A 27512-nucleotide genomic window follows, 5' to 3' on the forward strand; every position below is an offset into this window, starting at 1 on the left:
GCTTGTCTAAAGGAATCTATTCATGGGCTTTTAAGTCAACTGTGGATATTCCCTCAGGTCTGAAACCTGGCATGCAATTTTGGCCATTCTACTTATCACTGGGTGTTTAAACACTAATCACTCTTGAACCATCAGAACAACTCATGGCTCAGCCTATTTTTCCACCTGCATCACTGCTAAAATATGGGGGAGCAGGGACAAGCCAAGGGAAAGCTCCTTGGAGTGGGGATCACATCTTATTCTATGTTCTGTACAGGCCCTACCACACACTCAGCACTCAAACAGTGAAAAACCTCTACTGGGAGTTGCGTGGCTTTGGCCACAAGCAAGTACTTGGGATGTGCACCTCAAGTTATTTGTACAGAAACAGGGGGTTGAGCCTCTGTGGGTCCGCCTTTAACCCTATCACTAATTAAATAGTTGAAATGTTTGTGCAGCTGTTTGGGATTTTTTTAAGCCAATGGCTCCTTTGAAATACGATCTTTGATTAAACACTCAGTGTAAAAAAAAAAGAAAAAAAAAGAGAGAGGGACTAACCTCAAATTATGTTCTGTGTCTCCATCTTCTGCCCATGAGTAGGCCACTCTATATCTTTCAACCCACGCATTATATGCATTGCATTTTCAGCTTCGAAACATTCACAAATCCTGGGTGTGCCTCAGTACTGTCCCCTTCTGTCCAATCACAGTTTTATAAACAAACGAAGAGAGAGAACAGGTTTGTTTCTACAAGTGATATGAGAAACTGCAGGTTAGTTTCTGAAGTTTGCAGGTCAAAGCTCAGAGGAAAACTATGGAGAAAGCAAGGATTAATAAAGTTTCATAAGTCTCCCTTCTCACCCTAGAGAGCAGGGATAAACTAGAAAGTAGGCTGACAAAAAGTTCCGTTGCATTAACACTAAAGCCCTTTAAACCCCTCGGGCAGTGTAAGAGCTTTAAGATGGGAGGAAGTATAGCATCGTATTGTGATTTCCATAAAAGATCCTGGCTGCAGCTCTTGAAAACAAGGTTGATGGTTATGCTTGACAGCAATAATTTTTGGGCTGCAACAGCAGTTTAATGTACCCTTCCCTAGACAGCTGCTGAGTGTATCAATGCTTTTTAGCCAGCCTTGGATGTAAACCAGCCACTGTTGCGTTTGTTTCTGCTGCGGCAGTCAGAGGGAGACAGTTCAGCGATGGGTGGGAATTGCAAATAAAATGAGCTTTTCAAATCTGCCTACAGGACCTGGAGATCCAGTCCCGTTAATTTGAACAGGAACTGGACATTCAAATTGCTTTAGGCAGCTCTGAAAACTGCAGACGTAGATTCTAGGAGGGAAAAATGTTTTCAAGGCTGTAACGAGGATGGAACGTATAAATAAATGTACAAAGGCTATAGCTGAATGAGCTTCTGTAAGAGAATTAAGACAGGGCAGATTTCTGTTCTTTTTGTTAATTTAGGCCCAGTCCCGCAACCATCACTACATAGACTTCTGTGGCCACATGGAGCTCATGGTAGGATAGGGGTCTTAGGTCTTGAAATATCTTACCCCACGGTACCATAACATACGCATAGGTAAATGTGTAGTCCCAAAGCTGTTTGGGACCTGTAAAAAGTTAGGTATTTGGTACTCTGAGGTGGGAAAGGGAGGAATTATTTTGGGGAAGTTTTATGGCCTGTGTAATATAAGAGCTCAGAGTCCCATCGCTGGCCGTTGGAGATATTTGCTGCTAGCAGTCGCAGATTGGTTACATACCATTATAGGCAGTCTCATCATACCATCCCCTCCATAAACTTTTCAAGCTCAAACTTGAAACAAGTTAGGTTCTTCCCTCACTGCTCCCTTGGAAGGCTGTTCCAGAACTTCACTCCTCTGATGTTTAGAAACCTTTATCTAATTTCAAGCCTAAACTTGTTGGTGGCCAGTTTATAACCATTTGTTCTTGTGTCCACATTGGCATTTAACTTAAATAATTCCTCTCCCGCCCTGCTATTTATCCGTCTGATATATTTATGGAGGACAATATCTCCCCTCAGACTTCTTTTGATTAGGCTAAACAATCTTATAGAAACAGAGGAATGCCGTGTTAGCTAAGTTTAGGCTCCAGAAATCATGTTATGATTTTGCTTTATATGGAGCCATTTGTTTCCAATAGTCTCATTATCACTGGAATATCTATCTGGTCTTTGAAAATAAACTTATTCGGGTTTTCACTATATCTATATGTGTGGTGCGTTAAGTAATGTGATGATCCTGAGCTGAATCTTACAAGCTAGAGTGTACTATTCCTTTGGGAACTCTGGATCTAAGAGTTCTTGAGTGCTCAGCGGAACATGGGTTGATGTATGCCTATTGCTAACCTGTACAGGTAGCGAGGCCTGTGAGGCAGTGCTTGTGTTGCCAGAAGCGCATGGTTTCAGGAAGCTGATCCATAACAGGCACAAACAAGACTTCCTCAGGTGAGGGCAAAGTGCCACACAATCTGGGTACCCCGCCCCCTCGGAAGTGTCACACACAGCTGTGCCTATCTACAATGCAGATTGGTCAATGGGGAAGTCAATCCGTGCAGCAGTCCTGCTGCATGCTATCAATTGCAAGGTGGAAGTCCTGTACCTGTAAACATATTCCATAACAAAAGTAACTAAAATAATAGAATCACAGAATATCAGGGTTGGAAGGGACCTCATGAGGTCATCTACTCCAACCCCCCGCTCAAAGCAGGACCAATCCCCGGACAGATTTTTACCCCAGTTCCCTAAATGACCCCCTGAAGGATTAAACTCACAACCCTGGGTTTAGCAGGCCAATGCTCAAACCACTGAGCTATCCTTCGCCCAATAATTTATACTCAAGAGATGACATGTCCAGCTAAATCACCAAACAGGAGCAAAATCTGGAAGACAGAACCACATCGTGCTTAAGTACTATATGCAGAGATCAAACGAACAAACTATGCCTGGGATTTTCAATACGGCCTAAGGAAGTTAGGCTCCCAAATCCTCTATGCCAAAATCTCAGCCCATATTCTATGAACATGGTTACCCTCAAGAAACCAGCTGCAGTTCTTGGGCTGGTAGGATAGCATCTTGGTTGCTGTACTGTACTATCAGACTTGGGACTATAAGTCCTAGACTCAGGTAGGAGTTTATTTTTGAGAAGAGGGGAAGTCAATGGCCCTGCACCAGTGAAGAAGTCCTCCTGTGCAGGAGGGCAGCCAGAGTAGATATAAAAGTGTGTATGAATTGATTTACATCAAGCTGTTATTCAAGTATTCCAACTGATATTTGAGTTTATTGTACAAGTGCATTAAATGTGACAAAATGTCATGCTGAGAAGAGTATACCAACTCTCCATATTTATGATCAATCTGACTTCCAGAAAAGCTAAGGTAAAAAATACCAATTCTGCCCGTGTCCTTGTGGGGGTAAGTTTTTGAAGATAGCAGCCAACTGTGATAAAAGGCTTTGGAAACAAGCTCATAAAAGGCTCTGTTCTTATAAAATATACAAAGAATAAAAAGACATTTGTTTTCAGAGTGATAACTCTATATCAGATCAGTCATCAGCCAAACCAAATGGTGACAATTTACAACGAACTAAATAGTAGGAAAGTAAAGGAGATTAAATGTTTTTTTCCCAGCATTGTAGAACTTTTTCTCAAGAGTTTCAACTGATTCAAATAAGTTTGAAATAAATGTTTTAATGTTGCCAATAGGAAACCTCTCTCCTGGACATCTTGCATACATGAAAGCAGCGTACTTCCCTCTGCATATAATCAGAAGGCACAATTTAGTCATTAAAGCAATGGATTTCTCTTCCTAAGCCTCCGTCAATTCAGTGGAGTTGATGTGGTTTGTCAAGATATCTTCTAGATAAGCAGCTACTACTACTTTAGCTTTGCCTTCTGACACTTCCTCAATACCACAAATATGCTCAATAGCTCTTTTCAACAATCTCTCTCTTTCATGGGAGTTTGTGTGTATTCCTGCTTCATCTTCTTCAACCCCCAATTTCATATATTGGGAGACATAGGATCTGATCATATCCCCATTTTCTGCTATAGTTTTCCTAATGAATGGCAGGTCTGTACTGTTTGCCAAGTTTAACAAATGAATCAGAGCCTGGCAGATCTGCGTTCTTAGGCTGGCACTGTATTTGAACTCCAGAAAATCCTTGGTGTCTTCACTCTTCTGCAAAGCTATAACCAACGCACTCCAGATCTGGGAAAACTGTTCAGTGGTTCCGTAGCACTCCCTTTGGGTAGGGATGGAGAGGGCCATGGCAGATTTGATTCGGACTTTGAAATTCTTGCATGATTTCACCACTGATGTAAGAGCGTTATAGGCGTGTGCAGTCCAAGGAGCTTCTCCTAGGAAGCGCACAAGTTTGCAGTCAATAAAACATACAAAATCAATGTTACAAAAGCAGCTGTTCACAAAGGTTTATTACACTGATCAACCCTGTCTTCATTTGAAGACTCAGGATTTCTGTCATAAACAGAAAATTATCAACTGCGTTTTGATTTATTGAAATAAAAACTAATATTCTAGCCTTTTCCTCTATATCTGAAAAAAAAAAAAACCATACTCAAGTGACATCACATTTAGACTCCACTTGTGTAGCTTATATAACAATTCTTCCAGATAATCAGAATGATACTTTTTGGAAGCTCAGTGATTGAATAGATGCCATTCATTACAAGGCAGAGCCCTTAATTTATTTTGTTTTGGTTTCACTGAAGGATGAAATTTATTAGCAAGTCCAATATCTTTACATTATCCTGAGTCACTAACCCTCATATCTAGTACCTGCTGCTGCCCTGATCCTTCAAACATGCACATACTTAGTACCATAAGTAGCCATACGAAAATCAATGTAGTCAAGTTAAGCGTGTAAATAAGTGTTTGCAGGAATGAGGTCTATTTAATATCAAACGTACATTCTGGGCCAGATTCTTCCCTTGAATGTGAAAGAAACATTCAGCCGTTTGAAGATTTATTTTCTTTTTTTCTTTCTTTCTCTTTCTTTCAGTTGCAAACACATACATATGCCAGATCAATTCTTAGTAAAAACACAACCTTAAGATTCTTCTTTTGCACAGCTCATTGTGCATTCCCAAAGAGGTCAGCGAAAATGTTTAAAAAAGGAAGATTTCACTTACCAAGTGGCAAGGCAGGGTTTTTAAATACGTTTCCCAGCGCATAACATGCATTCCACCGTACTTTCATGGTAGCCTCACTCTGGACAGTAGAAATAAGGGCCTGAATGGATTCCTTAATGGTTTCAATAAATCTGGGTTTTACTATGTGATATGGCTGAAGGAAATGAAGCAGATTTCCTAGGGCCCGGACTGCATTGCTCTTTACCTGAAACACAAAGCACAAATTATATTTTCAATTTATACACATGCATCTGGCAAGGCCTCTCAGTGCATATACAAAAGCAATTAAATACATATAGTGCTGAAATAAAGTAATTTCAGTTATAAAAAAAAACCCTTCTCATACCCTGTCAAAAAAAAAAAAAAACAACCCCTCAAACTGCCTCTTTAAAAAGTGCCTGGGAAAATAAGACAGGCTTTACAAAATGCCTGCAATGCCAACCAACTTAGGCATTGTCCAACTGATAAGAAAAAGTTACACTTTGCACTTCACTCAATGTAAACACCTAGATGCCAGCAGTCCACATCTCCAGATGAGATAGTATTATTTTATTCTACACTAAACTAATGGTGGATATGGATTATGGTAATGCCAGTTGGTGGAGTCTCAACATATTTTGCAATACAGCACATAGGATTTGTTTATATGCAAGTACTACCATCAGCTTCCCCGGTTACGCCATTCTTATGGATTACTCAAATAAAACACACTGTAATAAAAAGTTGAAAGCAAGCAATGGGTGATTTTAACTTTGCTTCTGGCTTTATTCCTTTCCCTGCCCCGTTGCAGCGTACCTTGTCTTTGTCCTTGGATGCTTCAATTGCTGATCGTAACATTTTCAGTAGTAGGAGATCTGAGAATTCCTCTTGGAAGCTCTGCCCGATCATTTCCCTAGCAAAATAAACCACACACCATCCAGGATCAGAGCAGTCAGAAACAGAAAAGACCAGATCAGAGTAGATCATCCTGTCAAGATAAGATACAGTCCCCCTATATAGGGTACATAACTGACTACATTGACAACACTCTTGATTTTAACTAAAATGCTGAGATGTAAGACAAACACTGAGCACAGTAAACACATATGATATTACACCTAACTTAAAATGTAAATCATCATTGCAGGAAAGCCTGCTGGTAGCGAAATAAGACGTTCATAAACTGCTATCTGAGATGTTCATAAACTGCTATCTGAGAGACAGAACACAGCATAGGAATCAACAGTAAATTCTCAATATGGCAAAAAGTTAATAGCAGGCTGGTCCATCGTTCTGTACTAAGACTGGGGTTGATTAATAAATATATTCATGATCCTATTTACCCTTTCATTTAACACAAGAATACAGGAATATGCAATGAAATCAAAATGTAACAAATATAAACAAGATAAAAGGAAATCTCTTTCTTATGCAGTACATAATCTGTGGAAGATATGAAACTAAGAGTTTAATGGAATTCAAAAATGGATTAGATCTGGATAATGAAATCATTCACAAGTTACAGAAGGTAGGAATACAAATTCTCATGCTTTGAGGCATAAGGCAAACTCTAATTAAGAGTGGCTATGAAGAAGCTTCTGGTACAGGCACATTAATCCATAATGTGTCCTCTACATGGGTTCTTGCACCTTTCTCCAACGATTATGGTAGAGAACATGGTCAAATATAGGATATTGATCTATTTGGACTATTGGTCTGCCCAGGTATGGCAATTCATATATTACTAGGGAACTAATAATAAAGATCTCAAGCCATTTATCAAGTTTTATTAGCCAAAATGTTGCTACCTACATGTTGACAATCAGCGTGTCTGTAAGGTTGCCCAAGGACCAGGCTGCTTTGGCACGGACGTTTGGAGACTTGTCCTGAAGGGAATTCAGGATAGCATTTGCTGTGTCGGCAACAAACATCACATCCTAGAGAATTAAAAGTTTTGTTGTTTTTTTAAAATGCATGGAAGTTCTTTTTTAAAAGATGGATGGATTTCCTTAGCTCTGTACTCTTCATTGTCTTTATCGTCACAGTGAAATCTGCACAAACACCAGCTCCATTAAAGCAACCTTCTGTGCTAACAGCTTTAAAGTATCTCTAATGTTCCCAGTACAGCTTTGTTTCATCTCTAGTTAACGATCTAACTCTAAAGTGTCCAAATTTGCTCCTCTCTTGGGTGACTGCGTCTACATGATTTCACTGCATATTTTAATTTCATTGGTACTTTAGTTACTTTGATTTAAGCATAATTACCTGGACTGACAATCTCATACTCATCAAATGCCACTGTCGAATTAGTAATTGCTTCTCCAAACTCCCTGTTGAGCTGTCTCTCTAATCTTCTCTTTTGTGGCATGTTATATTTCGTTTCCATTTCCTTGCCTATGATTAAAGCTTTTCTTTCAAAATATTTTAGACTAAAATTTCAACTTCAGCTACAGTTCAAGTTTGTCAAAACAGTCACCCATGTAAGACTTCACAACCATGCTGCAAAAACAATGGAATCCTCTCTTGCAACCAGATGGGTTAACATGGTTCCAAAGGGCAGTTTGGTCCACCTGCACAGTTGCAAATCCACCAGCCATATGCACACACTTCTCCCAGGCCCCACTGCATGCTCTGCTGAAGGGAGCTTTACAGTACACAGGGACAGACTCAGCTGCACCTCTTAGAGACACAGCACAGAACTCGCAGTCCTGACAGGGGCTATAATCGCTCTTAACTAACTTTGCATCCTCCCATTCTGGGCTGCTCCTCAGCCCCTGCCATAACAGACAGTTCTAGGCCTAAGTAACAGCAACCTATCCCCAGCTGCTCATGGGCCATAACACTGCCTGGAAACTCTGCAGCATTACGTGCTGTGACCCTATTCCTGTCATTCCCCTCCTGCTCCAGCCCCACCCTCCACACACCCCCTAAGCGAGGACTTGTGCAGAAGTCTTCAGCTCTACAGCTGCCTTCTGCAGTTCCTGCAGCGAGGCAATCCTCTCCCAGCCAGATCCAGGGCTTTTAGAGCTTCCTCCTACCTAGCTGGCCCTTTCACCTGACAAAGGGGCTGTGGAGGGTGGGGGGGTGAGGACCTTGCACTGCACCTACAGACACTCCACCTCCTGCCACATTTCACACAGCAAAATTGCACGGGTTCCATTGCCTATAGTGCCCATAGAACAGAGGAGTCAGGATTGGAAGAAGCACCAGCAAACTGCCAGAATATTTCCAGCTAATATCTCAGCGTGTTGTATTACCATTGGCCTAAGAGGGAGGCCTGCTTCCCACAAAGAAACTCATGCTCTCCGGCTTGCTGCTCAACAAATGCATTGTTAAGAGCTCCGAGTCAGATAATAACGGCCCACTGCTAACCTGCCGAAGACATGAGAAGAGGACGTAGACTCCAAGGGCTCGAGCAGCAGCAGCTTTCACCAGGGGATTCTCACTGTGATTCAGCCCCAGTAGTAGCGTGATGCACAGTATCTGCTGGTCATCCTGCAATTAGCAATGGAAATGGAGAGAGCAGTGGTGACAATATTGTACTGCAGAGCCCCCTCTTTGGGGAGAAAAGCAAAAGCTAAGAACTGATGTGTGTTTTAAAAAACGAACACCAGGAGTCTGCAGAAGCAATGAGAACGTCCCACATTCCTGAATGGGAAATAAGTGGAAGAGCTGACTGGCATCTAGATGCTACACAGGAGACAGGAGTACTCCCCACTTTTAACAAACTACCCTATGCTGGTAAAGGCGGCATTGTTGATTTCACCAAGCTGTATCTTTGTGATGCAGTAGCAACCAGCTGGGGCATGTGTGCTGCGGAAAAAGGAGCAACAAAAAGGATTGGGGTAGACAATAGGTTCACTACCCACCTGGATAGAACAGGAACGATTGTAACTGTAGGGGAGCCAACATGCCATGAGAGAGTGTCACTCTTCAGCATGAAAGCATTAAAGGAGGGATCATAAAGCATGTTAAAGTTCACATTGTACGGTCTGTGAGTATACAAGCCTGCAGCCGAGTCAACTGTGCTGCATCAGAGCCATAGGTCAAAGCGGGCAATGACTGACACCGAAGTCTGAAAGGGAAGTGGGATCAAAGTCCAGAGGGATGAAGTACACACTGTGCTTGGAGAAGTCGGACCAACAGAATTCCAGGGATATTGCTGCATTAGCAGTTCCTCTGTAACTGAGACCTGGCAGGGTTCTCTGAGGCAAGCAGGGCACAGTGACACGAATGGAGCTGCACAATACAGTGGCAATATGCTGCCAAAGCTTTAAAGTACAGAAGCATATTTCATTGTGTAAAAGAAGAGCAATGCCATCAGATTCAGTTGCAATTGAGAGCAAACATTACAGTTTCAGCTACATTTTGCTAGCCAGCCAAATGAAAAAAAAAACCCAAGTGTGTGAACAACATCAGTCCACTGCCTTCAGTTCAGCTGTCTGCATGCTTGGCTGAATTTTATCAGCAAAATAGCAGTATCTTCCACATCTCACCCACAGAACGAGATTCTAAAGGCCTTTGTTTGCCATGCAACACAACCAAGCTATTCAACCAGGCCATTAATATTCAAGGCCTCAAAGCAGTCTAGCGCTTGCTTGAGTAGCCATCTCCTAAAACGCCTCTACAATCAAACTTTTTTAATATTCCCAAGCATGCCTTTTCCCATCCTAATCGGTGATCATTTACACAGGGTTTTTTTAATATGAGAAAAGTATGAAGATTGGATGTAAAAAAAAGCAGTGACTCCATCCTTCATATGAATTTAACAGGTTCAATATTAATATAGCTAAGAGGGATAAAAGCAGAAGACTCTACTACTAAAAAAGATATCAAATTTTACCCGCAAACTGCCGAAAGCTTCCGGTAAGATAGAAGAAAGAGCATCACAGGCACTTGTCTGAAGGGTAGGATGTTGAGCATTCTGAAGGGCACCAGGTAAAGGGCCATTTAGCATCATAGTCCAAAAGGTTACAACCTGTAGCAGAGAAACTATGTTTACCAACTGAAACCATTAGACAATTGATGCTGATGTCAGATGGGCTTGACAATATTGCCCATATCTCCGATCTCTGAAATGGATGGTCTTTTCTAAGATCATCTTTAAAACATACCTAGTATCACATCAGTGGGTGTACACAAGCTTGAAACTGACTACTACAACTATTGGAAATCTTAAAATAGTTAGTTGTACAAACAATATTCTGGCTCGATCTGCTTGTTTTGTTTCTATTTATTAACATTCCCTAAAATTATTTTTAAAATAGCCTTCAGTTCACAGAAAGAATACTTAACAGACCTACATTACTGCCAGAATCCCAATTTCTCAGCTTCAGTGAGCTTGACAAAAACAGCCCCAAGCAATGGATTTCTCTGTGATCACATGCACTGGGGTATCAGCCACCTACTCAGTTCTTGTAGCAGGCAGAATATTGACACAGAGTCTTGGAGCACTTTACTATGAAATGTCACTGAGGCTGTAGTGCATATCTATTTAGGCTGTTATATAGCGGCCCTATCATATGTGGTATCTGAGCTCCTCAATATTCTTCCTGATCCCAAAGTTACAGCAGAAAGCAGGAGCAAAGGGAAAGTGTACAGTCAATACTTGTGTCTCATAAAAAGCACTTGTCCACAAATCTAAACAATGCTAGCAGGTCTAATTTTAGGCCTAATCAAACTTGACAGAGCCCCTCTATGTATAAAATTTCTGTTTCAAGTAGTCAGACAAGAGATGCCCCTCATAACTAACTGTTGCTTTCTTAAATTAGCTTGATATTTACCAGGTGGTTTATTCGGCTTTGATAAAGGTTGCCGTAGGATAGAACACGAACACACACGCACAAAGTGTTCAAATGATAAGTATTAACAACGGCAGATCTTGTCAGTTCATTTTAATAGCAGGAAACAGCCTATCAGAACAAAATCCTACAATCCAGGCTTATTTGTAGATCTTTACACTATCATAGCTTGCTGACTCAGTGTATACCATACCAGCATCTCAAGATACTTTGTACTCCCTCTCCACTTTACATCAGACTGTTATATCCACATTCAGGTTCCATCACTTTGCAGCAGATTTCACAACATGAGGGTTAATTAGGTGGAATCCCACCCTAAAGTCCATATACCTACCAAGCTGACAGGTACTTTCTCATTGACAGCAATGGTTGAATCTGGTTTGTGCTGTTGTACTATGCCTGTGCCCAGTTCCTCCAGAAGCTGCCAAGAAAAAAGAAAATGAACTGGCTCCTTATCAAAGCAAACTCAAGTATTATTTGACTATGGAAATATTTAGCACAAACCTCGGTCGTTTACACAATGAATGAAATCTGTAATTTAACGTTATTTTATATTACACTCTGTGACTGCGAGATCAGAGTTCCTGAAAAAGCTCCTCCTAAATAAAGTCTCCAAGTAGGGCGACATAGCAAACGACTGTGCCGAGATGGATAGAAATGTCTTATGGTATCCAGAACAAAATGAAAACTCCCAACTCAACTGTTGTTAGTGTAATAAGTAAGAGTCCAATTCTGGAATGCTTCCACAGCATTCAATGGAATTATGAGTGCGAAAAGAAAGCAAGATTGGGGCCAAAACTTCTATTTCTTGATGTCCTAGAGTACAGTAACGCACAAGTGGCTATAGCATGGAGAAGGGATAGGTCTTGTTTTTAGTATTCTGCATGAAATAGAAACACAGACACTCAGTCAGAGCTCTTTCTATATAATTGTCTTGACTTATAATAAAAGTATTTTCACATCAAGCTTAATTAAAAATACCTTTAGAGCGTATGTACAGAGCAACACTCAGTAAAAAGCTATCTGCATTTCTCCAAGCTCTTACTTTGGCCCCGTGGAGCTGAATAGACGGATCTGTTTCCTCCATGCATTTGCAAGCCACCTCTCCAAGCTCTAACAAATAGCTCTGAGCCACAGAGAAATAGCCCTTCACAAGAAGTGCCAAGACCTGCAAAGTAGGAAAAAAATAAATACTGAATGGAATTTACCAAAATGAAAAGAGAGAGAACATTTTAGTCAATGCAGTAACCATACACTAAACTCTAACATGAGAGCTAGAAAGTACAACACAAACTAGTGAACACAAAAGATATTGGGCCCTGTAGCTTCTATTGTCCTGTTTAACGGGACATGTCGAAAGCACTATCAAGCAGGAACTCGCAGTAAATTCATTGCTCAAGTTTAAGTGAACTCTCCTGTAGCTAACTACTACCTAAGCACAAGAGAATCTGCAAAGTGACAAGCCTTGAATCTCCTGTAGTTTGGCTGTCCTGGTTAATGACACCAGCTGTGACAAGCATCTATTACTCTAGTAAGGGAACGAGGCTGCTTAATTTCCTTGGGATGGAAGTGAAAAAATTATACTTCTCTACACTGCTGCATAAAGAAAAACAGAGGTGAGTTTATGAGTCTCAATCTTCCTATTCAGTGCTTCACTCAAGCCAAAGTCATCTATTGTTAGTATTTCACTTATAGAAGATCTTTCTAGTCAAGATTTAACTCATATGCAACACTAGAAAGAGAGGCTTACATAGAGAATACTCCCAATTCTTACCAGATGCATACACACCCCATCATCAAACAAGGTTACCAAATCATAAGGGCAGAAGAACCAGCCGATACTGGCGAGATTTGATATTTATTCTTATTTCATACATTTAGTTGGCTCTTCTAGTAGTTGTCCATTCCCACCTGTAAAGATTCCAGTCGAACAGGAGATGGTTCATAGACATTACTAGCTGTGAAGCTAGTATCGCTATCAGAATAGGAATCCTCTCTGGGCAGAACAACAGTGGAGATACAAAGACGTATGAGCCAACAAGGCTCTGAAGATGAACTCTCCCAAGTGTCTGTGGGTTCCCCTTCCGAAGGTAGTGCTCTTCTCCACCACTCAGAGGAACTGACGTGACGAGGGGTTGCAGTACCGCTGTTACTTAGTCCGGAAGAACTGGGCTGTTGCAGAAGTAACTGTACTTCTGGTGAAGGAGCTTGAGCGGATACGACAGCGCCAAACAACGTGAGGCTAGAAACCCGAACATTAACATCTGTTAAAGAGAATATGGGAAAATAAAACAAAAGGGTAAACACCACTGAGCAGTGGAGTTATTTATATAGTTACCAATCATGGGAAATTTTTCTAAATAACGAAATACCCCAAAAAATAAATAAAATAAAAAAATACTAGCAATTAAGAATTCAGGCTGAGTTAAGAATCAACATATACAGCAAGAGAAGAATCCAGCCCAATGCAATGCAAACCTTTATGACGAATGTATGGCTTTATCTGGTTCCAAACTCTTGTCAATAGACCAGGTTTTAAACGGCTGTACGGTGCATTCGATACCAAATTTGCAAGGCACTAAAACACACAAGAGATAATCGGATGAGAGGTGACGGAGGCCAAGCTGAAAATGTGGCTCTCTCATTTTGTACTCTGAGTTACGTCATTTAAGCAGCTACATTGATTAAATTTGCAAATAACTGAAGAGAGCTGGTCAGTATTTGAAAATCTGTCCCAAAAGCTTTGCTTCTAGAACAATTACTGTGATCAAACATGACCAACCATAAAAATCAAGCTAGGGAAGGAATATTTTAGATTAAAAACTCAAATCAAAATTGCCATTAAAAACACAAAAACCTTTAAAACTATTTTTCGATAGTAAGTTCTACAGCACTATTTTGTATGGCTCAGCACAGAAGCCATAAGAGAAATATGGAATCAAGAAAACTGTGTTCAAGAGAAATAATGGGACTTTCCAGGCAGACTTAATTTGCCAAGTCTTGTAAGAAAGAGAAAAAACTGCTGTTTTGACCCAGGCAGCAATCAGGATTTTTGCATAATCGCCCTGTCTCAATCACATCTGGAAAGCATGAGGTCTGCTTTGAAGGGTCATTAGAAAATTGCTTTGAGGCTGAATCGGAGACACTTACAAAACACAAGCCCATTTAAAGTAAGCGTAAGTACCTTGATGATTTGTGTAAGGGTTTGTGAGGAGGATTCTGCCACCAGGGCTAGCAGCAGACAGCGATGCAACTCTCTGATGCTGGAAGCAATCGTTACAGAGAAAGGAGTGAAAGCTCTTTTATGGTCATGTGTGTCTTCAGCAACAGAAAGAAACTGCTTAGAACCTTCCAAGGTGGCAGAGAGAACCTGAAGAGCACAGGCCCGAGTCTGAAATGATAAAATATTTCAATTGTTTCAATCAAAGAAACTGTGGGAAAATGTCAAACCTTCCTTATCCTGCTTCTTCACATCCTGTGTGTGCCCGTTACACAGCACCTCTCCCCTCGCTGGGAAAAACAAGTTACTGTGTGTGTCTGAGCTGCAGAATATGCTAACATCATGGAACCCAGCTTTGCTGAAGCATGACAGCATTTTGCAACACACTTAAGACAAAATGTCCTTGGCCTCCAAAAACCATGTTAATATGCAGAGTATGTACTCTGTTAACTGCACAAATATTATGACTGCAGGTCAATAACAGATATTCACAGGCCTGGCTTTGCAACTCAATTATTATCCAGCGACCACTTATTTTCATTATTGGGGTATTGGGATTCAACACCTCGTCCCTCAGGTTTCCTTGGATTCTCCTAGCAAAAGCTTATAAATGTTCTGCCCTGTACCATTCAGCATCACCACAGAGACCTTCACATCTGGAATTCAGGGCATCCTAAAATACACAATTTTGGACCTTGCAGATCTTTACTATGCATCAACTAGCGATTTGTAAATCCTAAGGGAAAGTGCCCATCCAGCTCAATACGCCTGTCCTTTTTGGGGGTTGGTTTAATCAGCACTTTCCAGCTTTTTTCACCACTCACCTAAATGGCCACCTCCTCTAGAAACAAACTGAGATATCTTCACATTCATTCATATTCTGTTTCAGTTGCCTTTCCCGGTACAGCAGTCCATACATTTACCTTGTGTATGAGAGAAGCGCCACCATTTCTCAATTTGAAGGGACCACTCCACTTTTTGAACCTCTTAGGGCTTGTCTACATGGAAAAAACACCCACAATAGCTGGTGAGCACTAGCTACTTCACACTAATTCTCTATGTGGACACACTGAGTGTATAGTAAGAGTGCCTTTGTGCACATTAGCTTAATACGCTTTGGAAGTGTGCTACACTAAACCTCCAGAGAGCACCCTTAGTGCGCAAGAAGAGTGTCCACATGCGGAATTAGTGCAGAGTAGCTCCTGTGCTTTAAATTCACACCATAGCTTGCTGTACACAAACTTTCCTGTGTAGACAAATCTTTAAGAGAAAACTTTTCACACTATGTTACCTCTTCTAATTTGACCAACCCCTTTCATATATTTTGGAAACTCTTTGGTCACCTCAAAATCTTCTCCAAGAAAAATAAGTTTAACTCCAATAACCTGGTCTCATAATTTTAGAGTCTACATACATAACAGATCCTTTGTTATCCTAATAATGCAGCCTCTCTTAGTCCTGTGGTACAGTGAGACAGGCCACAAAGACCCCAGCAAGATTGCACGAGTATACTAAAGTTCAAAGAAGGCAAATCTGAAGACTAGTTCTTGAAAAACAAGGCTTTCAAGACAGCAAATTATCTTACCTTTGGAGAGGGATCCTTCAATGCAATAGTCATCAAGGACACAGACTGTGGGCTGCCTATTCCAGGTGTATCAGGAACAAATGCTGACCAGTAGCCATAAAGAACTTTTTTTTCTATTGATTTGATAGTGGAAAGGAAACAGGCTAAAGCCCCTTGACGAACTTTGGCTTGATAAGATCTTTAGTGAAACAAAAAGATAAATTAATAGCAGCTCTGAAAAAATAATTGATTTGACCTCATTTATTCACATTCCTGACTAGCTATAAGAACTTCAAGTAGAATAGCTAAGGCCAAAAGGTAAAAAAAAGAAAAGAAAGTATCAGTTTACTTTCAAACTACTACTAATTACCACCTTTCAACTTCCTTAGTTAATAAATTATATAATTCACATTAAATGATTTCTTTAAGAGTTTCATTTAAGAATCCAGTTCTGGGATTGCGTGAGTGGGAGGGTGAGTAAAACGCTGCACATGTGCAAAACTGGTGCCAGATCTACAAAAAGCAACATTTAACATGCCACACAAGCACGATTGTTATGAATCACAATATTATTTGCTTCCATGTCAGTACATGAACAATAACCTCATTTTGCTTTGTATTCCACCTTCAGCATCAGAATACTCCGACTCACTGCTGCTGATCCTTTTCCAGCTGGGATAGCATGATAAGTGATCCTTTCCAGCAGGCACGTATGCAGCATCTAATGTACGATTCCAGGGATTTAGACAAGGACTATTTTGTGCATTGCCTGAATGTAACTGAAATATATCCATTCCATGGATTGCTCCATCTCCTATATCGCTTTCTAATTCTTCTTTCACTTCTTCCCCCAGTTGTCCTTTCTTTTGTTTCCCTTTGGACTTTTTCCTTCGGGTCTGTGTTAAGAGAAAAAAATAACACAAAAGGCAGAGACAAAAGTAAGAATTTTGCAACCAGAAAAGATTTTTTTATTCTGAAAATCTCTTTGAATGACAACAAAGTCACTTTTGAGAAAAAGAGAGACTATAAAATCCCCAAAAGTAGCATAAATGAATAATCTCCAACATGGTCAGTACTTAATTCACCAACATGGAAATGCATATTTTATAAGCACCTAGATGGCTTATTGTAGGGAGACAGATTGTCTTTAGCCAGTCAAAGAAAAAGTTTTGGTCACAGGTATTTAGTTACTATTATGAAATAGCGTTATATAAATGAATTATATATACACTGACAATCAGATCTTAATCGATTTCAGCTTGTATACGTCATTTATTAATAAGACAAAATAAACTTACTAACATCTTAATGTCCCATAGGTACATGTTACAAGACTGGTTTGCTTGGACATTTTGCATGCAAGTCTCTAGATATATGCGCTAACCTCCAACTATCAGTGTAACTACAAGTATTTCCACAATTCTCCTTTATTTTTCTTTAGAAAAAAGTATTTTTACACTGAGACACTTAACAGTAGGATATCTTTTCAGGTGTTTTATGTATGTGTTCCTGTAGCTCTTTTGGATTTATAGGAGATACTCATTAACTTTAAAAGAAGATTACAAGCCAACAAAATGACCCTACAGCTTTATTTTGTCTAATGTCTTTCATGTAATCTGTAACCCAAAATGCTTTTCAGGGTTAAATAATAAACAGCAAAGGGAGAGAGAAACTGAGATACACGAACAAGTGAGACAACTCATTTTTAGATGAGCCTGACTTCCCTAGGAAAAAGTAAAAGTGATTGTGTGTTAGAAAAGAAGTAGTGTAACTTGTGATGGAAAATGCCACTACTAGTCTGCCACCATCAGTCCCACATCTGCAGGCCACAAGTTCTTAACTACAAATGAATAACTGATGCACACAGCTAGAGTTAATCAAATCAATCTCTGCAGAACCCTACGTTTTAGTCATCTGACTTTACGAGCAATTTGTTAATCAGTGCAGAAATTTATAATCAATGCCATTAAGGCAAGCAATGTGAAATACACCACATACTGAGAACACAAAGGAACTTTCAGCCATAAACACCAGAACAGGAAATATACAGTCAAAACAAATAAACATACACAAAAATTAACATGTGGTATAATTTAAGTTTACCCCTGTTTGCTTAACGGTGCTCAATTCCGACTGCTCTGGTTTGACAGGTGATCGTCCATCATACTGAGGAAGTGGAGCAGAGTACAAGACCGCAGGCATTTCCACGTTCAGTCCAGGAAGCCCATAGAACATGCATTTCTAAAAAAGTAACAAGAACACCAGCATTCTGGTCCATTTGGATGTGCACAGAATTGTCGCATATTCAGGTGCTCACCAACTGTTTTCAGTTTACCTTATGACTTTCTTCTCTGGGTCTTGTCTCCCTAAGCTCACACCCAAGCTGCCAATGGCAGGTAAGTCAGCACGAAGAGACTCAAATAGCACAACAAAATGCCTGTATAGTAATTCTGATTCTCTAATCGGACATATTTTGGCAACCAAATTCAACTATTTCTAGAAGGATTTTAGCAAGGGTCCAGCACTGAAGCTAATGGGAGACTTGCCTCTTAACCATCAAGGCATTGCCACCCCTTTCTTTGTGAGGAGGAAGTACAAGTCAGAGAACTGAAGGCGTTATCATATTCTAGAGAGAACTTTCCCCCTTTTTACATGTCCTTCATTCCATTTTTCAATCTTCTTCTCCTTCCCCACACATCAGCTCTCCACCTGATTCTTTTTCCTGTCTTCTCTACCTTTTCCCACTTAAAGTGAAACAGGAGCACACACTATAGTCTGTCTCTCCAAGTGTGGATTTAAACCAAGAAACTATTCACCTTCAATACAGCAAGAAGGAAACCAAGCTGATCAGTCTGCATTAGCTTCATCTTCCCACCGTTTAAAAGCGACTGGATACCTTTCAGAGCATTCTGTAACAGCTGAAAATAATTTTGAATTAGGCAGCACACACAAATACAGCATCTTTCAACTCATGAATTTCATATCTTATATAGCGCAAAACATGACTGCTTAGCACCACTGAGATACTTGGAACTATTTTCACATTACTCAAGTAAAATGAGGTTACAGATATTAGCCAAGTCTCAGCTGGCAATATTCCAGATCACAAGATGTGTATAGCCTCTGCCAAACAGGAAATCTTTGATTATAACAGACTTACTTATTTCAAATCAAATTTTAAAAGTTGTCTAGATGTTCCACTGCAAAACGTAGTATAATTTTATAATTAGTGTATTTCAGCAGATTAGACTCATACATACCATACAAAAAGTGATGTCATCTACATCTGAAGTTTTGGAAGACTGTAATACACTTAGGAAAGTTTGAAAGCATAGACTTCTGTAAGACTCATCTAAGTATGGCTGTCCAGGCACACTAAAATGAAAGCAGATGCAGCTAGTCAAGATGTGGGTCTCAATATAAAGCTATACAAATTGTTCTTACGGATAACGTTACAAAAGCTCAGATCTCTCCCTCCCCAGCATAGCAGAGACATGGAGTGGGACTGCACTTTGGCACTTACAAAGGATGAAACTCTAGCACCATAAATACTATCTGGAAACACTGGTTGGTAAAAATCTCAGTACACCTTAAATTTAGTCTAACTTCTGGCTTCTCCTGCCTGATTAAAGTGGATTCCTATGTTTGGTTTTCCAGGCTGCAAGTAGGTGCAGAATGACACCAACAGCAGCAGTGTCACTATTCTGCTGGGAATGTCCTCAGACACAGGTGCCCAGGTGAATTAATGAAGCTGCATGCATATATCTTGGGATACAATTTAGCCCTTAATATAACCCTGAAACGCTTTTACATTTTCCTTCGTTTTCACAAAAACAGACTGCTTGAACGCAGCAACTTTTTTTAAAAAATTTAAATCGCCATCCATCTTCATTTACTAATGAATATAAAGAAGGCAATCACTACACCACTGCAGCCTGTGCTACCTGCATATCAGCTTATCATAACATGACCATTAGTGCAGTGGCTCTAGACCCATTAAACAACTTTATTTGTGCTGGATCCCTCAGCAGCTGGTGCCCATATGTTTAATTACTTCAAGTCCCCGGAGTGCAAGTTTGATAATGTTCACAATAAAAATCAAATATTGCAAGTGATTTTCCTGACAGTAGAATCCAATTAGAAAAATCACATTCAAAACCACCAGACACTGCACTTAGCTCATATCTAAGTGATCTCATCCAGGACCTTGATAGACTCTTCCTTTTTAAGGGTTCCATTCCATGAGACATCAAACCTTCCTTCATAATTGCAAAGCTCCTTAGAGCAGGTCTAAACTCCTGCTGGCTTAGACTGATTGATTATTCAATCTAAGTTTGTCATAGACAAACAAGAAAAAGCTTTCCTCTGTATTTGAATAGTTTAGTGGAGGTTTTCGGATGTAATGAGATCTTGCTCTGGCATCAATTTACTAATTCTTGGAATCTTATGACAAATCATTCATAGGCCAACCATTCCAGTGCAACAGATAATCCCAATGCAAGATGTAATCAATTGTTTCATAAACATTAACAACCACGTTAACCAACTGACTACTGCTGCACAGACCAGGTAGCACAACATACCTGCCTTTCCCTCTCCCTCCCTTAAATTAAATGTCTTTAAAAATAATTTTAGTTTTGGAAATGTGAGAATTCCTGGTTTTCCCCGAATGAGTATGAAAACGGCTAGGAGCACTGCAGTTTTAACTTTCACAAACAAGTCATGTTTATAACTTCCAGGATGTAACACAAAACAAAGCTGTTGGGAAAAAAAAATCTTCTCCTTTTGGCTCTCATCAAAAGGCAAAGTCCCATTAATCAATGGGAACATTCAATGCAATGGGACCTATTTATGTGGCCCTGAAACCATCACATTGCTCTCGCCTTTACTGTGCTCAGCAGGTGGACTGAACAGGCTGTCAGCATTTCCAGATGCCCATCTTTTAAAGCACCAATACAAATCACTTGAAAAGACTTGATTTAATACCTGAGACACAGATTTGCCATGCTGTGTACTGCTGCCCTCCTCAGTTCCACATCAGGTTGAGCAAGATCACTGAACTGTACCAACAGTCCGCTCTTCCCCAGCAAATCCGGGAGATACTAAAACAAACCATTAACAGTCACTATGGGCCAACAAGATACACAGTCAGGTCTGATGAATGCAAATCATTTGGCAAATTCCCTTTGTACTTCAGAACAATAGATCTACAGTCAATAGGATATAAATCAAGCTACTCCTTAAATCTTATAGCTAGGTATAGATATACCAACTACAGAATAGGTTTGACTGATATTCAAACAGAACTAAGATTTATATATCCTCTGATTAGAAATGATGTTCAGTTGCAAAGTTGTTATTCAATATTATGGAGGCATTGGTCATATAGTTCAGACTGAGTCCCATTTTGTACTTAAGGAGCGCTGCAACCTCCTTGTTTTGTATGAAAAATATAGCACACCCTTCCCAAATCTACAGCAATCTCTTTGGGCATAGATTGAATTTTCTGAGCCTTTAAAAGTAAATCCATTAACTAGTTTAGAAAGTAAAATTAATTTTAAAACGTGTTCTTTAAGAAATGTACTGTCTGCAGCAGTCTTTTCTCTGTCCCAAAAGATCTTAACAATGGAACAACACAGACACTTTACATTTTGCAGATAATTAAAGTTAATTACCTTGCACACAGAGTATATCTGAAGACACTAGGATGTAATTAAGCTAAGTTATTAACAAGTGTTGTATCTAATTGCTATTGTAATACAGCCTACAGACAGGTTCAAGTCAACAGCTCTAGAACTCTTTAAGAGGTATCATTGTGACATCACAGGTAACTCAACCCATTAATACCTTTCCTCTACAGCTAATTTGCAAGCAAAAATGTTATTGGTTGTAATGAGTCAGTGGTGTCAGGGAGGCTCCACATGAGTCAGGAGTTCACAGTGGTAGGCCACTTAGTGCAGCTGTCACTGCTCTTTAAAGAGCCTATAGCTTCATGCTAACTTTGGCATCAGTGCTTGAAAGGCTCCCATGGCACCGCTATTTTGGCTCCATTGTACAATGAGGGTTTGATCCTGCTGCTGCATGAATCTCAGGTTCCCGCTGAGCGCATGGAGCCTCGAGGGAGCATGACGAACACCCTGCCTTTATAGCAGGAAATGAGATCTTACAGGGAGGCGGTGCACATGCTGCAGAAGGGCAATTCTGTCTAGGGTCACCTCTCCATCTGGCTGAGATGGGGACACCAGGGGCCGGCCAGCCTTCACCCAACCATCTAAACCAATAAGTCAACTGCAAATTAAGGTCCACATTCACCAGTGTGCTGTAGCTGCTTTGTGCTGATCTGGCGACGCTAAGCAGCTGTACCAGCAGATTAACTGGCTCGTGTGCTCTGGCTGCTTTGGGGTTACTTTGCCCTATAATGATACTAAAAGTGGAAAAAATATGAAAAAAAAATCCTCAGGGTATATTAAAACAGTTTAATCTAATCTGGAATAACAAACAGTAAAACATAACGTTACAGTTATTGTACAGCCTCTCAACAGGGCAAAGATAAAGTTGTTTGGTGCCTTAACTGTGAATTTCTTACCTTAAAATATGTTTGGATTTCTCTTCAATGTAACCTTAACTTGGAATTTCCTGGATTTGTAATGCTTGATTATGGAATTATTATAACATCCCTGTAACGTGCTTTCCCCTTCAATTACTGACACTATGTTAGGAGTTAACATTGAGACTATGTGCGTCTGAGAATATGACATTTTTCTTTCCTTTTGAAGGAAAGGAAGGGGAAGGGAGCATAGGGATCTGAGGCTTTGGAGTTCACTTTCTCTTAGCAATAAATTCAGCACAGCTTTCAACCTACCTTCTGACAATTAGGTCCATTGTTGTAAACAAGAGCTGCTAAGGCTTGCAGAATTTCAGTGTGTGTCCAAGAGCTGCACTGTTTGAGAGCAGAGATGGAATAGGACAGAAGAAAATCCAAATTCTGTTCATCAACTACTACCTGTCATCATATAAAAATACAGAATTTAAGAACTTCCAAAAGGCAACCTTATTATATTGCACATTGTTCAAGCCAGGGTAACATTCCTCTAGCTGGGTAGTGACTCAATTGATTTGGCTGTTAGAAATTCATGCTGCTACAGAAACAGCCTACATTTAGGAAACGGCCATGGGATTCTTGTTTTCCCCAAGACCGAAGGCATGATACAAACTTTTCTGTCTCCTGCGAGAGGGTCATCACATGTAGTTCTTACATCAGCAATCACTTAGCCAGGCATAGCCAAGCTAGGAGTGTAGATCAGAAGAATGGCAGGATGAATGGAAGGTAAAAATTCAAGAGCAGTCATATTAGGTTCTTTCTATTGGTTCTGCCTCATGGAGGCGAGAACCCTTTTGGCCCACATCCATATGCTTGGAAGAGTAGGGACAGAACAATCAAATTTTCCATACCTGGAATCTGTTAAGTAAATGATGAATGAGTTGACAAACTTTGTTGACGAGATGTTCCTGATTGAGATGAACCAGTTGACAGGCTTGAACAAGTAGAGCACAAACATCCTGGATAAAAAGAGACGCAGAAGCCTTAATGATTATTTATCACTGAGACAATACAAAATTGTAGCTCCAGAGTAGAGACCATCCCACCAGCTAAAGTCTCAATTGTGCAAATGGATTTGCATGGGCAGAACACCTGGATCCACGGTCTAGATAACATTTAGTCCTGTCATGAGTGCAGAGGACTGGAATAGATGACCTCTTGAGGTCCCTTCCAGTCCTATGATTCTGTGTGGAGCACAACTGAAGTCAATACAGCACCTAGTGAGTAGACTGTCCATATGACATAGGCAAACACCTACTAGATCTGCCTCTAAATATGCAAAATACCACTTAAGAATCTAGCACTGAGAGAAATAATATTTAAAGACCAAGGCATAACATATAATAAAGGCCGAAGGAAAAAGAGGAGGTAGGAAACAAAGGAACAGAGGAAAGAAAAAAGGAGCAATATCTAAAATATTAGTGTGAAAGGAGAAGATTATCACAAGCACTTCCCAAAATGAAAAGAAAAGCTGTGTGACTGCTGTGAAAAACAAACAGGAAGACTAATGGGTAATTAAAAATTGTTACTGATTTAATGTCAGAGTAGCATGCTATATACAACAGACCCACAATAAATTATCTTCATTTTTGCATAGTTAATTTATTTCCCCTACAAAACAATTACTACGATGTTGCGCAGTAATTGAGAATCTAAATGCTGCAGAGACAGGAAATTGTCAAAGAAAGTTCTAACAACCACCTTAATTATGTCCATCACCTTCTCCTACCCATGGCATATAAACCAGAGATGTCTGCTACCACTGACCTTACCCCACTGCACATGACTATTATAACACAACTCAGCCATGGCTTCCAGACTCCCTGCTGCGAGAGCTGTAAGCATGGCACTCCTAAAAGCCGTGACTCTCAGAGTATGTTTATGTGGCAGCTGGGAGGATGCTACCCAGGGTGGATAGACAGACTTGAGCTAGCATGCTAAAAACAGCAGCATGGTCATGATGGCCTGGGTTAGTTGCCTGAGTATAAGCCCACCTGCCCTCTGGGTACTCACTGAGTGGCTAGCCCAAGCTGCCACCTATGCTACCATGTTCACACCACTATTTTTTGAGCACTAGCCTGCAAGAGCTCGTGCATGTCTGTCTACAGGCACTTTGAAGTGCCTTCCCAGCTGCTGTGTAGACAGAACCTCAGGGTCTAGGCTTCTGACACTACAGTAGGGAGCCTGAAAGGCTAACTTCAAGCTGGGGCTCTCAGGACTTCCAGGATTCCTGCTACTGAGCTGGGCTTCCCCAGGATGCCCAACTCTCAGGGCAGCTGGCTTCCCAGGCTATGGGATTCAGGGAGCCAACTTACCCAGGAGGTTGGAAGCTCTGGGGTCCCCAGTCCTGGGGAAGTGGGCATGGCCAAGCTGAACCAGAGCTTGCTAAAGGGGTAGGGGACTGTGAAACTGACAAGAATCATGCCAATTGCACTGTACTGCTGGGGATCCAGGAAACTTACTTCCTTTCAGGAACGATGTATTTTGGAGCTTCTAGTTCTTGGGAAATTTTGAAAAAAAATCAGGTCTGAAACCAAACTTCAAAATGATAAAATTTCCCATGAACTGGAAATTCCAAATTTTAGGCAGCTCTAGTGTGTTGTGACCTATAGATAAGCAAGTAGATCTATTAGCCATACATAGATGGGGGGAAGCAAGCAGAGTTATTTTTGTAACACCAGGAAGTGGGCAAAGGGCGCTTGCTCCATATGTCAATTGCAGCACAGGGGCAGAGCTAAGGTTAATGTTACAATTTCCTGACTGGTGTTTCAGCAAGAATGTGGGGCTACACCAGCAAGGAAACTGGTTCAACAGTGGATCGCCAAAATGACCTGGTTTACACTTGAAAGTTGTACCAATATAACTGTGCTGGTTAGGAGATAATTTTTTTTTAACCTAAACAGTTATACTTGTAGCCATGCTGGTATAAAGGCGATTCATGCCAGTATAGTTATCCCTCTTCCCACATGGGAATAGCTATACTGATCTAAAGCACAACTATCCTGACAGAAGTGTCTCCAGACTAGAGGCTGTACCACTACCTACACCATTATAGCAGGAAAGAGGTACAACTTTCTAGCATAGACATGACCATTCTGAATGTTTCCATCGTACGGGTGGGCTGAGAACACGCCTGTACTGAACCATTACACGCAACTGGGGTAACACTCATCCCCCTCCATGTCATGGTTTAAATCATAACCAGTCTCTGGGAGCAGGTGGCACTTCCACAGAGAGAGCAAACCTGGGGGGTGGCAGCAAGGGAGCACCCTCAGTGATAGCCTGGCAGAGTATTAGGAGATAGGACTTTACTAGTCCCACCCCATCCAGCTTTCTTTACTCCATCCCTCATTCCCACCAACCCTACAGAGCTGGTGCAGTCCCACCCTGCCCCGGGCTCCCCCCCTGTGTCAGCCCCCCTCGTTACCCACGGGCTCTGCCCCCCCCCCGTTTCAGGACCCCCCTCGTTACCCGCGGGCTCGCCCCCCCCGTGTCAGGGCCCCCCTCGTTACCCGCGGGCTCGCCCCCCCCGTGTCAGGGCCCCCCTCGTTACCCGCGGGCTCGCCCCCCCGTGTCAGGGCCCCCCTCGTTACCCGCGGGCTCGCCTCCCCCCCGTGTCAGGGCCCCCCTCGTTACCCGCGGGCTCGCCCCCCCCGTGTCAGGGCCCCCCTCGTTACCCGCGGGCTCGCCTCCCCCCCGTGTCAGGGCCCCCCTCGTTACCCGCGGGCTCGCCTCCCCCCCGTGTCAGGGCCCCCCTCGTTACCCGCGGGCTCGCCCCCCCCCGTGTCAGGGCCCCCCTCGTTACCCGCGGGCTCGCCCCCCCCCGTGTCAGGGCCCCCCTCGTTACCCGCGGGCTCGCCCCCCCCCCCGTGTCAGGGCCTCCCTCGTTACCCGCGGGCGCGCCCCCTCGTTACCCGCGGGCGCGCCCCCCCACGTGTCAGGGCCCCCCCATTACCTGCGGGCTCGGCGCCTCCGTGGGCCCCGGCGCCCCCGGGCCGCAGTTCTCGGAGATGAGCTGGTCGAACAGCAGGTGCAGCTCGGTGCGGCGGCCGCTCTCGCCCTCTCGATCCGGGCCGGGCAGGGGCCGCAGCGCGCTGAGGCGGGCCAGATAGCGCCGGATGGAGCCGCTGGACTCGGGGTCGGGCTCAGGCCCCGCCGCCTCCTCCCCAGGCCCCGCCGCCATCTTCCCCGGCCAGGCCGCGTCAGCGCTATGGCAACCAGGTAGCACTTCCGGGTCAGGGTGCTTGGGCGCCCGCCATCTGTTCCTTTGCGCCCGGTGTCCTGTCCCCAATCGCCCCATCACCGTTGCACCTAAGGGCGCAGCTCCTCTGGCCCCCAGCTCCCTTGGGCCCCAGGGGCCCAGTCCCTATCACCCGCAGCTCCCTTGAGCCCAAGGGGCCCAATCCCCATCACCCTTCCCCCAGCTCCCTTGGGCCCCAGGGGCCCAGCCCCCATCACCCTCCCCCCAGCGCCCGAGTCCCTATCACCCCCCCAGCTCCCTTGGGCCCCAGGGGCCCAGCCCCCAGCTCCAATGCCCCCGAGGGTTTCCATCTTCCCTAGCCCCAATCATATGCCGCAGCTCATTTGCACGACCATGGGTAGGGTGACCATCTTTCCCTACAGGGCTGGCCTGAGCTCTATCCCCCATCCTGGGATTGCCCCCAAATGCTCTTGCAAGCCCCCTTCCCTGCACGCGGGCAGACAGGGCTTGGGCAAGCAGCAACGCACATACTAGATAGAGTCACCATATTTCCCAAAGACTGGGACTGGTGTTGCTGCTCGCTAGAGCCCTGCCTCCCCCCTTCTCCCCCTCCCGTGCCCAAGGCTGGCATTGCTGCTCACACAAACCCCTGTTCCTCTGCACCCCGCTTTTTGGACAAAAGTGGGGATTTGTCCCATTTGCTCTTGCCAACTAATCAAAAGACTCAGGACGGCTGGGACGGGGCTTAAAAAAGGCATTGTGCTGGCCAAAATGGGACATATGGTCACCCTACCCATAGCCCGCAGCCCCCCATCACTCCCCCATTGGACACATGGTCAATGGAGGTCAGCCCCTGCTCTACATGTGTACCTGTCAGGGCTCCTGCAATTTGGGGGGCCCATCATTTGTGATTATTAAAATTTGGGGCACCTGTAATTTTGTTCAGTAGAATCCCCTTCTCTGGCACACAGCAGAGGATTGGTCCCTAATTCAGTTTTTCTCAA

The 27512-nt window shown here is 42.4% G+C and overlaps 1 protein-coding gene across 1 annotated transcript; it reads right to left on the reverse strand.

Moving 5' to 3' along the window:
* Positions 1–3249: 3249 nt before the first annotated feature.
* Positions 3250–26491, reverse strand: HEATR6 (HEAT repeat containing 6). Its single transcript, XM_030536579.1, has 20 exons — positions 26263–26491; positions 23159–23266; positions 22569–22709; positions 20693–20808; positions 18967–19081; positions 18523–18624; positions 17810–17947; positions 16310–16602; positions 15728–15905; positions 14107–14313; positions 13401–13500; positions 12834–13186; positions 11968–12090; positions 11257–11343; positions 9965–10099; positions 8494–8616; positions 6934–7058; positions 5938–6034; positions 5143–5347; positions 3250–4350 (listed from the first exon to the last, which is right to left on the reverse strand). The coding sequence occupies exons 1-20, from the start codon at positions 26488–26490 to the stop codon at positions 3800–3802; spliced, it is 3525 nt and encodes a 1174-aa protein (XP_030392439.1). The 5' UTR covers position 26491; the 3' UTR covers positions 3250–3799.
* Positions 26492–27512: the final 1021 nt, after the last annotated feature.

Source organism: Gopherus evgoodei, chromosome 17, assembly GCF_007399415.2.
Source record: "Gopherus evgoodei ecotype Sinaloan lineage chromosome 17, rGopEvg1_v1.p, whole genome shotgun sequence".
Taxonomy (NCBI): domain Eukaryota; kingdom Metazoa; phylum Chordata; order Testudines; family Testudinidae; genus Gopherus; species Gopherus evgoodei.

Bases quoted from the DNA above. Each gene is read 5' to 3' on its own strand.
- HEATR6 (XM_030536579.1), bottom strand. From the start codon at position 26,490: ATGGCGGCGGGGCCTGGGGAGGAGGCGGCGGGGCCTGAGCCCGACCCC. The intron at 13,187-13,400 runs GTTTGCATTGCA...TCTCTTTAACAG, and splicing joins GCCATACATTCGTCATAAAG to ATGTTAATGTTCGGGTTTCT. The intron at 10,100-11,256 runs GTAGGTATATGG...TCTCTGCTACAG, and splicing joins AGAAAGTACCTGTCAGCTTG to GTTGTAACCTTTTGGACTAT.